We start from the raw sequence: 14,478 nt of genomic DNA, 5'->3' as shown, positions 1-14,478 counted from the left end.
AAGTTTCCAGCCTCTGTTTCAGGGAAGTTGAGTTTATTCATGCAGGCATATTACTGAATAAAATGTGTCCTTACTACTTCAACTAGTATCCAGGTTTGTTTATTGTTGCCAGTTCTTCCAGATAGTAAACTACTATTGCTAAAATGTGTTTGCCTTTTAAAAAATAACTATATGGGGCAGCCCGGGTGGCTCAGTGGTTTAGCTCCACCTTCAGCCCAGGGCCTGATCCTGGGGACCCGGGATCAAGTCCCACGTAGGGCTCCCTGCATGGAGTCTGCTTCTTCCTCTGCCTGTGTCTCTGCCTCTGTGTGTGTGTGTGTGTGTGTCTCATGAATAAATAAATAAAATCTTTAAAAATAAGTAAATAAAATAAAATGAAAAATAACTATCTGGATGTGGCTTCCTGTGGTCTGATAAACTTTACCCTCATTGTTGATGACAGCCACTAACCTCTGCTTAAACTGGAAATGTAGTTAGGCAGGCTCTGTTTCAAAGGTTCAGCTCTTCTGAAGTGTGCTGACAGATTAGTCACTAGGAAGAAGAGAAGTAAGGCAGTGAGCCACAGAACATTTGACCAGGAACAGGAGACAGAAAGGCATTGTCATAGAACATTCTTCAGTCTCTCGTTTTCTGACTCTATATTCCTTAAGGAGAGATTGGAGTGGACTTACCATACAGAAAGACACAACCATGCAAACAAAACCAACTCCTCACTACTAGGACTGTCCCACAATTAGACAGGGGGTCTTCAGGGTTCCACCCTACAGGGACATCTACTAGAGTCTGCTAGAGTGTAGTGAGCATGTGCTTAGCCCACTCTTGGGCAGGACTGAAATGTCATCTCAAATATTTACTGATTTATATTAGCATCCATTTATCCACATACCAAATTAAATGGATATCATTAGAACTTAAGTGGAGAGAAGTGAGGGCTTTTGTTTTTTATTTAATTTTTTAAGTTAGTAACCACATGCCAACTTTCAGGGCTTCTTACAGTAGTTGGTGAGACAGGCAAAAGATGCTAAATAATAAATGTTTTTAAATAGAAAAGCAATGTATGTGATTACTGGAATTGATTTTAGGTATACTAAAAATAAGAATGATTAATAATTCCAACTGTTTCCCCCTTGTTCTATTCATTTCATTATATAATAAATATGGATTACTTACTACTTACCAGGCACTGCCCCAGGTGCCAGGAATAAAGTTGTGAACAAGATAGACAAGGTCCCGCTCTCATGAAACTTGCTTTCTAGGGGAGGTAAATCAACTATAAATAACTAAGCAAACTAGGAATTGCATATCAGGGAAAGTTCTATGAAGAAAGTAAACAACTTTCTGCATAAAAGAATAATTGAAGCTGGACTAACTATATTACAGGAGGAGAGTGTCAGCAAAGGCTTTGCTGAGGAGATCACTCTTGGGAGATACCTAAGGATATGAAGCTGCCAGCCCCCTGGAAAAGCTGGGGAAGGAACATTCCAGGCAGAGAAGACTATAAATGCAAAATCTCTAAGGTAGAAAATAGCTTGGCCATAATCAAGCAACAGAAAGGTCAATGTGCTAAAGCATACTACTAAACCAGAAAGTGTGATCTGCAGTGGAGCCAGAGAGGTGGCCAGTATGGTGGACACAACTCTTTGTTTCCCAATACCCATCTATTCATTCTCCCTTCTTCCATGTCATATGTAGAAATCTATCCGGTTAAAAACTTACCCCCCATGCTCCCGGTAGTGAAAAGGGCCACATGACCCTTCCTGGCCAATGAGATGAATGTGGTAGCCTATTGTGTGGGTTTTCTGGAAAGGCCATTATTTTCCTGAGCTAAAGAGATTGGCTGATTCCGCAGGAATTATTAACCCTTTGCAGTTTCCCCTCCTTCCTTTATTCCTGCTTGAAAGGAGGGCACATTTCCTAGAGGAGGAGCAGCCATCTTAAGATCCTAATGACAAAAGCCACACACATGGATGGCACAATAGGGTACAAGAAGGAACCTTAGGGGTTTTTTGTTTGTTTGTTTTTTATTTTTTTACTTCCTCAATTAGTTGCACCAGTCCTGCAAAGCCTGCTTCTGGACTAATAAGGAAAATAAACCCCTATTTGACTAAACTACTATAGTTGGGTCTATTTTATGTAAAAATCTTGATCCAAGAGCCAAATCACATGAGATCTTATAGGCTATGGTAAGGAATTAGCAGTTAATCCCAAGTGCAATGGAAAGCCATTAACACTGTACAAATTTTATTCCTCGAAATGTAGAGAAGTAGGTATTATAAAAGTTGGAACCGGATAAACAGCAACATAGAGATCAGGATTGGAATGGGAAGTCCAGTTACTTGACTCCTACTACTTGCTCCTACTGCTATCCTCTTTCCTTTCCCATCAACCCCCTGGGTCAGAAGTAGCCTACTTTTCTCCTTCTCTTCCTTTATGGCAAGGATTTTCTTCATATCTTTTGTGTTCTTTCAATCAGCCACCAGTCCTGTCTCTTAATAAGTTAATGCATGCTGAAGAAAATTTAAAGCATTTAAATGACTTACTGAAAATCACACAACTAGAGAATGACAGAGCTGGAATTCCAACCTAACTTCAGAATGTTTGCTTTCATATTTTGCTGCTTCAGTCTTCACAAAGGCCAAGGATGAATAGTTTTGAGTTGGCAGTGATTTCTTCTGGTCCAATCTGTCCCAGTTAGTGGAATAAGCAGCCTCCTGCTGAGGAAGGCCACTAGTTAGTCACAAGAATGTAAGTGCTCTATGTTGACTTTTAGCTTTCAGAAACAACATAGACCAAGCAAAGAAAATGTTACAGTTACAAAATACAAAGTAAATAGGATCAATCCTGAAATTATGAAAGTAAACCAGATATTACAAGTTGGGTGATAGAAATGGACAGCCGAAGAAAACAATACCCTCCTCTGACAAAATGGAAAGCCAAAAGTTTTATCATACAGTGGCAGGAAGAAGACATAAAAAAAATGTAAATGTTTTAAATATAACCAAAAAAGTAGTAGGGATAGTGACATAATCACATTGGGAATATACAGGGAGACGGGTGTTAGGAGTAGAGTAAGTGAGCTACATCCTCAGCTGTCATAGAAGAAAATCAATTACCAATGTCTCCTATTGACTAACCAGTAAATGACACTGTAAGCCTTTATTAAAGATATAGAAGTCAACAGTACAAGAGACAATTAAAAGGATTAAAATGGTTAATCTGAAGAGTTAGACAAGGGTGGGACTGAGGACTCTTTTGTTTTTGTTACTGTTATTGTTTTGTTTTTATCCACCCTGCTGAACCACTTTTAGAGATTTTTTTTTTTTTTTAAATCATGAGAGACAGAGACAGAGAGGCAGAGACACAGGCAGAGGGAGAGGCAGACTCCATGCAGTAAGCCCAACGTGGGACTCATCCTGGGACTCTGGGATCATGCCCTGGGCCGAAGGCAGGCGCCAAACTGCTGAGCCACCCAGGCATCCCTCCTGAACCACTTTTAAACCAGATGTATTCTTTGCTTTGAATTCATAGATTCATTACTTTAAAAAAATGTGATTGGACAAGTTAACATTTCACTCCCTCTAAGCTCTAAAATTCAGGTTTCAGAGCCAAGTATAGAGGCTTCTATCCCAGAATGACTGAAAAAATAATGGCAGTACAACCTTTAGCACAGTCTGGCAATCATTTCTGAATGTTCTTCCTCTGTGTTCTTTAAAGTAACAGGGAAGGGATCCCTGGGTGGCGCAGCGGTTTAGCGCCTGCCTTTGGCCCAGGGCGTGATCCTGGAGACCCGGGATCGAATCCCACGTCGAGCTCCCGGTGCATGGAGCCTACTTCTCCCTCTGCCTGTGTCTCTGCCTCTCTCTCTCTCTCTGTGTGACTATCATAAATAAATAAAAATTAAAAAAAAAATAAAGTAACAGGGAAAAGAAAAGTGTTCTTCATTGGTTTACGTAATTGCTAAGTATGGTGGCCTTTCCTTCTGAATCCAGTAGGACTCTACAGAGCCAGCCTTGCAAACATAAACCTCATACTGATGACTGGTTAAAATACAGTAATAGCTATCATTAATTAAGTATATATGTATGTAAGATATCAGCTCTGTGCTTTTTAAATATCTCATTTACTCAACCAAGCTCCATTATATCCATGTTACAGATGAAATAACTGAGATCTCAGAAGGTAAGTAATTAACCAGATATCACATAGCTGATAAAAAGTTAGCAGGAATTAACATCCTTGTTTTAGAGGTGCCTAGGTGGCTCAGTCAGTTGAGCATCTGACTCTTAATTTCAGTTCAATTCATGATCTCAGGGTTGTGAGATTGAGTACCACATCAGGCTCCACACTTGAGATCTCTCCCCCACCCCACCCACACATGTTCTAAAAAAGCAACAACAACAACAACAATAAATAAAATCCTTCTTAAAAAATAAAATAAAATAAAATAAAATAAAATCCTTGTTTTAATAGCTGACTCTATTGCTGTTAAATAGGGATTAAGTTACCTAATGATATGAGGAAGAGGTGTTATGAATGCTGTAGGAGTTATTAAAAGGAGGTATTTTTTAAATTTTTATTTATTTATGATAGTCACACACACAGAGAGAGAGAGGCAGAGACACAGGCAGAGGGAGAAGCAGGCTCCATGCACCGGGAGCCCGATGCGGGATTCGATCTTGGGTCTCCAGGATCGCACCCTAGGCCAAAGGCAGGCGCCAAACCACTGCACCACCCAGGGATCCCTAAAAGGAGGTATTATAAGTAATAGTTTTTATCCTTTGGAATTTTCAAAGTAATTTAGGGCTGGCCTAGCTTTTCTTCTTTGCCCTAAGAATAAAGGCAACATAGCATAGTGATAATGGCCTAGATCTAAATTCAATTCTATCATTTATACTAACCTTAGGTGATTTGCTTATTTCTCTTAATCCTTTATTTCTTTATTCATGTAATAGACATCTCATGGAACCTACTTCTTAAGACTGTTGAGAGGATAAAATGAACTTTGTCTATATGTGAAGCACTTAGCATAATGCCTAGTCATCATAAGTGACCAAATCATCTATGAAGGGCTCCTTATACTTACCCCCTTTTCCCCTTTTTATAATGCCACTCAACAGCCTGGAGGGCACCATGAAACTAAGATGCTCTACACGGAAAACATTTTAAACTTTCCCAATGAAAAGTGTTTTTAAAAACCACAAATATATAAAGTTGCACACTGTGCTGTTGTGTCAGATTAGTAGCTAATTATCACTCGTCAAATCACCCACATTATAGTTATATTAGTGTTAATTATGACTTACATAGAGTTGAATAGTTGATAGAGCACTGTGTTTTATCTTAATTCATTTGAGCTTCACAAGAATTCTATAGGGTGAGTATTAATAACATCCCAATTTTACAAATTAGGAAACATCCTCAAGAAGATGAAGTCACATCCACACGTGGGAATCAGGTGTGCCTATTTTCAAACACTGGGTTCTTTCCCTAGACCAGGGAAACTCTAGTCAATTTAGTGGGTCAGAAATACCTGATTCTCTTTAAATACAATTCTTTTTCTTTTTTTTTAAGATTGCATCTTTTTAAGTAATCACTATACCCAATGTGGGGTTTGAATTCACAGCCCCAAGATCAAAAGTCACATGCTCACCAACCCAGCCATCAGGGTGCCCCAAATACAATTTTCTTAATAGAAAATATTAGAGTCAGAGCCTAAACATATGAAAGTCAACATATATGAAAGCAAACACATATATACATCTAAAATATCACATTTTATAAGTATTGGGCAAAAAAGTTTGAGAAACACTGAACCTGCATCTAGCCCCAGTTATGCTTTTACTTGCTGCAGGAGATTTAAAAAGTTAATCTAACTGATCTATTCATTTATAAAATAGGGAGACAAATAATTTTCTTCTCTACTTCCTAAGAGGCTTTTAAAAAATCTATTGGGATAATATATATGGGGGGAAAAAAACTCTGGAAACTAGAAACTTTCTGTGTAAGTATTTGTAAACTTAGATTTGAGAGCCATAAGAAAAAGTGGCAGATGGTAGAGAGACATGAGTATGAATATTTGTGAACTTCAGTTTTTTGTTATCTTCCTGCCTTTTTTTTTTTTTAAGATTTTAAATTTATTTATTTGACAGAGAGATAGAACCAGAGAGCACAAGTGAGGGGAATGGCAGAGGGAGAAGGAGGTTCTCTGCTGACCAGGGAGACCTCAGCTGGACTGAATCCCCGGACCCTGGGATCATGACCCATGCTGAAGGCAGATGCTTAACCGACTAAGCCACCCCGGCACTCCTCATAACTGCCTCTTAAGTATAAAGAGTGACCATCAGTCACCCACATGACAGAAGTCTCTTTCCAAATACCATAGTGTCTCACAAAAAGCCCCAATTCAATTACTATCAAGAATTAAATCGAAAAATACATGTAACACACAATTATTAAGCTCTTCCTGCACACAAACCCAGAATTGGGTCTTTTTTTTTTTTTTCAGTAACCAATCTCTAGGATTTTTTTAATTCACTATTTGTATATTGAATACTTATATAAAGAGTCTACTAAACCAAAAATTGCAGAGGTAATCTTTATGCAAGGTGACCTTCTTTCTATTTTATTATTCATTCTGGAAGCAGTGATTGACCTGGGTAAGGATATAGTTACTTAAGTGTAATATTTTTTTCCCCAAATTCCAACAGGTTGAGCGAAAAGGGTTATCCAAATATACTGCTCTTCTTTGTGGAAACAATCCCTTACGATGTAATACGATTTTTCCTGGGCCTGGATTTTCTCTGCCATCCAGGAATCGAGTTTGGTTCACACTAAAATGTGAGAGCAACATTTCAGGATGGAGTTGGGGGGGAGGGGGCTTGCAGAACAGCTGACCCTCACCCAATGTTCCTTTTAAGACATGAAACTGCATTTCCATCCCTTCACTAGTGGTGAGCATCAAGTTCCAAAGAAGCATCTGGATTGCGGACAATGTCAGCTATCTTTGTAACTTGCAGAGGAATGACCAACATTTAGGAAAACAAGCGGCAGCTAAGCCAGGAAGGTCGGCTCGCAGGACCCGGAGGTCGTGGGTCACCGATGAGCGGCCCGGGAAGCCTTGCCCTCCCCTGGATTTTGTCCCTCCCAGATTTCTGAGCTGGCGAGCAGCCGCTCCGCACTGCAGCCCGAACCAATTGTGAAAGACCTAACCAAGCCCAGCCCAGCGGAAGGAACGGTTTCAGAGTTGTTGGTTTCTCTTTGATAAAGAAGCCCTTGCTTGCTCTTGCTTTTTATTCCATCTGGTGTTTGACGGAACAATCCTCCAGAAGCAGTTTAGAGTGACTGGTGAGAGGACACACGCCAAAAGCTCACGGCAAGGAGAAGGATGAAATTCTTTCTGCAGTGCCTCCAGTTTCTGCCCTTACTGATCATCTTCACCTTAGAGTCGCTCCTGAAGCTTTTTATTCCTAAGAAGAGAAAATCAGTGACGGGAGAAATCGTCCTGATTACTGGAGCTGGCCATGGAATTGGGAGACTAACTGCCTATGAATTTGCCAAACTTAAAAGCAAACTGGTTCTGTGGGATATAAATAAGGTAATAGTGCTTCCTATGTTTTCCTTTCTGGCACCTTTAATTGTAGTCATGGATGTATTCTGTGGGCAACAACTGCATACAGCATCTCTATAAACTAGGGAGAAGAAATTACCCTTGGCATTTTATAGATCCATTAATATTTATGATTACAGGATAAATGGACCTAGAGGATATAAAATTCCCAGGGACTACCCATCACTAATTTTGCATTGTAAAGGTATCCTTACTTTTGCCCAGAAAATAATTTGTCATCTCCTCCAGAGCCTGATTTCACTGATCCCTCTATCTTCACTGATCCCTCCATCTTAAACAAATGGAAAGAGTAATGGTTTTAAGTTAGTCTATTAAGAGGCTTGCACCTCTTAAGAAAGAAAAATCCGACTTGCTGTTACTGAGATAAGTGTCTTTAAAAGGTACCCAGCAGCAAGCAACATTACTGTATCATAGCAATTGCCAAAAATAATTTTTAAAATCATCTTTTAGTTAAAAACAGTATAAAAGAAAAAACTCTGTAGGGCACCTGGCTAGCTCAGTCAGTAGGGCATGCAACTCCTGATCTTGGGGTCGTTGAGTTCAAGCCCTATGTTGGGCATTGAGTTTACTTAAAAACATAAAACTAGGCAAAAAAAAAAATTAGAATAAAAAGAAAAGAAAAGGGAAAATCTCTTCGATTTACATAATGGTTTACAAGAATAGGTACAGGCTTAAGGAAGAGAGGTGGATTTAGAATGTAACCTTTTATAGGGCCAGCAGTAGATGGACAGAGAGGTTTAGGCAGGGCACCTGAGGGCCTGAAGAGCCATCCCATACACAGTGGTCAACATCCAGCACTGTAGCTGTAAACAAAAATTCAGGGAATATGAAGTTAGGTAAGAGCTCGCCCAGTGAGCAGATGGTTAAGATAGCAATCAGTGAATACTTACTGAGTGTCTGTTGCATGGATATTAAGAACACGGCAGCAAATAGGACGTAAGGTCCCATGCCCCTAATCTTGTAGGGAAAATAGACTTTAAATAATTGTACATGCAATGAAAGATACAAACTAGGCCCAGTCTAATCTGATGTGGACACTGATGGCAAATGCCTGGCATGGTGGTACACTCAAACTCAGCAGAACTCTCCACCTCTTCATGAGCTACCTTCTGACTTCCTAGAGCTTTTGGTTCCTTTCCCGCAAAATAGAGAAAACAACAGTACTTATCTTACCTTAAAGGACTGGGAAGATTATACCAAAAAGCACACACAAAGCATTTAGCAGTGCCTGGCACATGGTAAACACACATTAGTTATTATCCATTCACAAAGTGAAATTTAAGCTAACAGTGGAGGATTTGGAGCTAAGAATTAGGTGACACATCTGTGTTAATGATTCCCACTGCCCTGTGCTCATTTGTACAAAATTTTCTCCACTTCAGAGTGGAGTGCTTTTATTCAATAAATGATTATTGAGTACCTACTATCTGCCAGGCACTTTTCTAATGCAGAGGACACAGCAGTAAAAAAAAAACACAAACTTCATGAACAAGGAACAATAAAATAAAACATGCTGCATCATAAATTATGTAATTGCTGGAAGGTGATAAATATTTTAAAAAGTAAAATATGAAAGGGGATAGGGAATCTCTATGGTGGTGGTGGGGAAGAGGGATGAACATGTTGGTCTTATACAGAATGCCTCATGAGATGAAGATAGTTGAGTCAAGATCAGAAGAGGCAGATGGTGCCTTGAGCCCCTCATATCTCTGCAGAGAGGGATCAGTAAATGCACAGAGTGAGGGAAGGAAGAAAAGTAAAAATCTAGATCTATCCTTTCAAACACAATGGTAGGTACTAGCTACTAGCTACTACGGCCATCGAGCATTTGAAATGTAGCTCCTCTGAATTGAGATGTGCTGTTGTGTAATTACACACAGGATTTCAAAGATGGTATGAAAAAAGGAATGTTGAATTATCTTACAACTTTTACATACATTAAATGTTGAACTATAATATTTCATAATAATAACAAATACTCCAAAATAATATTTTGTATATGTTAAGTTGAATAAAATATATTACTAAATTAAATTTAATTTTTTCGGGCAGTCCAGGTGGCTCAGTGGTTTAGTGCCGCCTTCAGCCCAGGGTGTGATCCTGGAGACCCGGGATCGAGTCCCACATTGAGCTCCCTGCATGGAGCCTGCTTCTCCCTCTGCCTGTGTCTCTACTGCTCTCTCTCTCTCTCTGTCTCTCATGAATAAATAAAATCTTTTTTAAAAAATTTTATTTTTTCAAGTGTGGCTACTAGAAAAAAATTTAAAATTCAGTACCTGGCTCGCATTATATTTTATGAGACAGCACTGGTCTAGAAACTTAAGAAGCAGCAGTTCCAGATCATACAGTTTCCCACAAGCTACTGTTTGTGCTTTTGCTTTTCCCGGAGGAGCCAGTGGAGAGCAGGTAGGAGTCTAGCAGTAGTCCAGGCAAGAGATGATGCTGGTTTTGCAGGCCAGGGAAGTTATAGCAGAAGTGATCAGAAAATTCAGGAAAATGTAGCGAGTATGTATTATGTTAAATTCATTCTATTTAAATAAGCCATCTATTATTTTGAGATTATATCCTTTGCACTTTTTTGTGGATAAAATATACATATATATTTAATGAAATTACAATGATAGTAACTGATAGTTTCTATGTTGGTTTTAATTTGGCCAAATAAAAGATTGGCAGTCCTAGTTCAGTGTCTACACTGCAGTCCACTTTTCTTGAAATTTTATGAGTTTTAAAATTATGATAGTCTGAGAGTCACTGAACTTGACTGGAGAGGGAGAGTAGGGTGGAAATTTCAAGCAGTCCAGGCAGCAGAACCTAGAGATATAAAACTTTTGGGCTGGTGGCTATACTGAGAATGAGTCAAAAAGAGAAGAGTTTTTTAGATTGTCTTCAGATCAAACTGGAAGGGCAAAGAGGGGCCAGATAAAATTCTTTCCCTCGAGTGCAAAGACAAATTGTCCCCAGAGACAATTTCTCAGGTTAAGTCAAGCAGCCAGGATAACAATGCCCAAAGATATCCTTCTCAGGATGTTGAGAACAGACATCTTCCTACACATTATGAAGTCTACAGAAAAAGGAGCATGAATTTAGGGAGGAATTAGTGGTGGCTTCAGCTTTGTTATTCTACTAAGATGGATGCCATAATTTTTTTATTGTCCTATGTAGATAATCTCACATTTCTTGACCATTCTCACCCCCATGCCTGTTTACATAAGTTTGTGAAGATAAATGTATAGCAAGTGGTGAGCACCTACTATATACTCAAAGACTGTTTGTCACATGGAAAAGTGAATTAATGAATGGAAAAAAGAAATGGAAGGAATCAAAAACATGTAGATGTTTAGTAGTCTAGGTAATGGGCAAAAAGTTTCAGTTGTGGGATAGAGGGCAAAGAATGATGAGTAAAGACTTTTTTAAAAAGATTTTATTTATTTATTCATGAGAGACACACACAGAGAGAGATAGAGGCAGAGACACAGGCAGAAGGAGAAGCAGGCTCCATGTAGGGAGCCCAACATGGGACTCGATCCCGGGTCTCCAGGATCAGGCCCTGGGCTGAAGGCGGCCCTAAACCGCTGAGCCACCCAGGCTGCCTGAATGATGAGTAAAGACTTAAAGGTGAGCCCAGGATTAAAAATTGAGAACTGAATCCAGCATATTAGGAAAAAGGTTAACAAGGAAAATGTTAAAGAATGACAAGCAGTCCCACTGCGCTGAGAAAAATTTTAAGTCTGCCTACTTTTTATTTCTTACCCAATGAATATGGAGACTGTCTAAAATTTTTCCTGGCAGAATTTAGAACTTAAATTTGTTGCATAGTTCAGGAGGTGTGGCGTGCAGCCCTTGGCCCTAAGCGAGGAAGACCAGGGAGATAGGCAAAAGCGCGATTGCAGATGTAAAAGTAGGACGTGTTTACCAATACGCACTGTGTCTGTTGATGCAGAAACCCAACCAGTACTAAGCAAATCTCCACAAATGGAATAAAGGCAGATAGAGTTCTATTGTAGAATTTGTTCCAAATAAGGACTGAATTTTAGAAATACCCAAAGAATCAGTACCATATACTTCTTAAACTTTAGTGTGATAAAATATATATTACATAAAAATTTCTATTTCAACCATTTTTAAGCATTCAGGTTAGTTGTGTTGAGTGCATTCCCATTATTACAAAATGACCTCTACTATCCATCCCCAGAACTTTTTCATCCTCCCAAAAAGAAACTTTGCACCCATTAAACAATTACTCCCCAGCCTGCCTCCCCCAGCCCCTGGCAACCACCATTCCACCTTCCCTCTCCTTGTATCTGACTATACTAGGTAGCTTCTAGAACTAGAATAATGCAATGTTTGTCTTTTTGTATCTGTTCTGTTTCATTAAGCTTAACATCATCAAGGTTCACCCATGCTGTAGAATGTGTCAGAATTTTATTATTTTTGAAGGCTGAATAATACTCCATTGTGTGTATATGCTACATTAATGAAATACACTTTTAAAGGAAGGGACCAAAAGCTGCCTGGAGGTACAGGAGGGCAACATAAGGTTTACTTGAGATGTTCCAATGTCCCTTGGGGAATAAGGGCTCCTCATCAGAGGACAAACAGTTTGTGTGAGAAATTTCAGCAAAAGCAAAAACACCCTATTTCCTTTTCCTGTCACAGTAAGTTTACTGAGCAAACTGCAAATTCTTTCTGTAGCTGTCCAGATTTTGGGTTTTCTGAAAGAGTAATTACAGTTTACCAGCAAATTTGCACACTAGTGTTCTGCCCTGCTATTCTCTCTTGGGTAAATGTATTAAGTTCATCTACTTGTGCATTAGCTGACAATAATTTCTTGGTTTGCAGAGTTCACAGACTAACCCTCAATCCAAGGTATGGTTTCAGACATTTTCTACAATGAAAAAGCTATAAAATTGGTAAAGGCAAACCAATAAACATACAAAAATGGAAACAAAAAAAGAAAAACAAAAACAGAACCCTATGGTCTGATCACAAATTTAAGGTGACAAAATCAACACTCCAGATGGGGCTCGTCATTCCTTTTCTCACATCTCACACCTATGACCTCCATCTGACTTGTTGCAACACCATGCTGCCAATTACTTAAACTTTTTAGTTTTTAGCCCTTTTTAGCAAGGGCTTCAGCTTTGGTTCTTCCTACCTTCCTCGTCCAATCACCAAGTCCTTCTGACTTTACCTCCTAAAGATATGTTTTATGGCTGATTCTCTTCTCTACATTCTTTCTAGTAAGGCCACAGTTCACGCTTGTGTCATCTGATGGCTGAATCATTGTAAACTGCCTACTAATTTTTCTCTCTTCCTATAGTATTGACCCCTAAAGTCTGTCCTCTATACTTTAGCAAGAGTAATCAGTATGATACCCAAATATGACTCTGTGATTTAATCAGTACCCACCCCCTAACTTTTTGGATAAAACTTGGTACGACATGCAATGCCCTTTGATTTGGGCATTGAATCCTATGACTCAACAACACCAATCTGTTAATATTTTCCCACTGGACCTTTCTCCTATCCATCCCTTTGTTTACAGTCTGTCTGCATGCCCTTTCCCCGCTTTTTACCTGGCTGTGCTACTTACTCTTAAGACCCAACTCTGGTACCTTTTCTTCTAGAATTGTATTGAATGCCCCTCCTCTGTATTCCAGTAACTGTCTGTATATTGTTCTGTTATAATACTTACCATAACATATTAGTTTGAAACATATGAAACTGCCAATTTTCAATCCTTTATTCCAACAAAATAACAATTCCACATGTCCTACCTAAATCTTATATTTATTTTATGTTTCTTTCTACTAGACTATGAGTTTGCTGAAGTCAGCACTCTGTCTCATTCATATTTGTGTTTACAAGTTTCCTCTAAGCACCGTGACTATGACCTACATGTTAAAATGTTAAAGGAATGAGTGAATGAATGAATGAGTGAACTGTAATTAACCCCTTATTTATTTATTTTGCAGCTTGAAAATTATGTGAATATATTTTAGTGACACAGAAAGAAAAAATTTAATAATATTTTAAAAATCTTGTTATGAAATACACACACATTCACAAAGTATGTAAAATTCATGAATATAAAACTAGTATTTTAAGATTTTTATGTTCTTTAAAGAAGTTCAGTTCCAAATAAAAGAAGCTATTCAAAGTACTAAGGGCAAAGTGTACCTATATTCCTGCCAAAAATGTGTCCAGGTAAATTCTTGCTTAATGCTTGGTCAAACGATCTGACTATCCTCAATTATTGTCAGCTGTTGATATAATATGTTCATGTCATTTATTTTGTCCTCTCTATCCTTTTTGTTGCCTTTCCTAGCATGGGATTGAGGACACAGCTGCTGAATGCAGGAGACTGGGTGCGAAGGTTCATGCCTTTGTAGTAGACTGCAGTAACCGAGAAGATATTTATAGCTCTGCAAAGAAGGTGAAATTTTGTGTTTGGTTACGTTTGCATCATGTTAAAGAAGATGTGGTCTATGTGTACAATGGAATATTCCTCAGCCATTAGAAATGACAAATACCCACCATTTGCTTTGACGTGGATGGAACTGGAGGGTATTATGCTGAGTGAAATAAGTCAATTGGAGAAGGACAAACATCATATGGTCTCATTCATTTGGGGAATATAAAAAATAGTGAAAGGGAATAAAGGGGAAAGGAGAAAAAAATGAGTGGGAAATATCAGAAAGGGAGACAGAACATGAGAGACTCCTAACTCTGGGAAACGAACAAGGGGTGGTGGAAAGGGAGGTGGGCGGGGGTGGGGGTGACTGGGTGACGGGCACTGAGGTGGGCACTTGATGGGATGAGCACTGGGGGTTATTCTATATTTTGGC

General features: G+C 38.9%; 1 protein-coding gene across 1 annotated transcript in view; it reads left to right on the top strand.

Moving 5' to 3' along the window:
- Nucleotides 1-7,017: 7,017 nt before the first annotated feature.
- HSD17B11 (hydroxysteroid 17-beta dehydrogenase 11) overlaps nucleotides 7,018-14,478 on the top strand; it is a 33,317-nt gene continuing 25,856 nt past the window's right edge. The window contains exons 1-2 of the mRNA XM_077882819.1: nucleotides 7,018-7,594; nucleotides 13,959-14,066. Coding sequence (XP_077738945.1) covers nucleotides 7,385-7,594; nucleotides 13,959-14,066 — 318 coding nt within the window. The 5' untranslated portion in view covers nucleotides 7,018-7,384. The remainder of the gene's footprint in view (nucleotides 7,595-13,958; nucleotides 14,067-14,478) is intronic.

The sequence above is a fragment of the Canis aureus genome, chromosome 33 (assembly GCF_053574225.1).
Source record: "Canis aureus isolate CA01 chromosome 33, VMU_Caureus_v.1.0, whole genome shotgun sequence".
In the NCBI taxonomy this organism is placed as follows: domain Eukaryota; kingdom Metazoa; phylum Chordata; class Mammalia; order Carnivora; family Canidae; genus Canis; species Canis aureus.
This window is presented reverse-complemented; position numbering and strand designations above follow the sequence as displayed.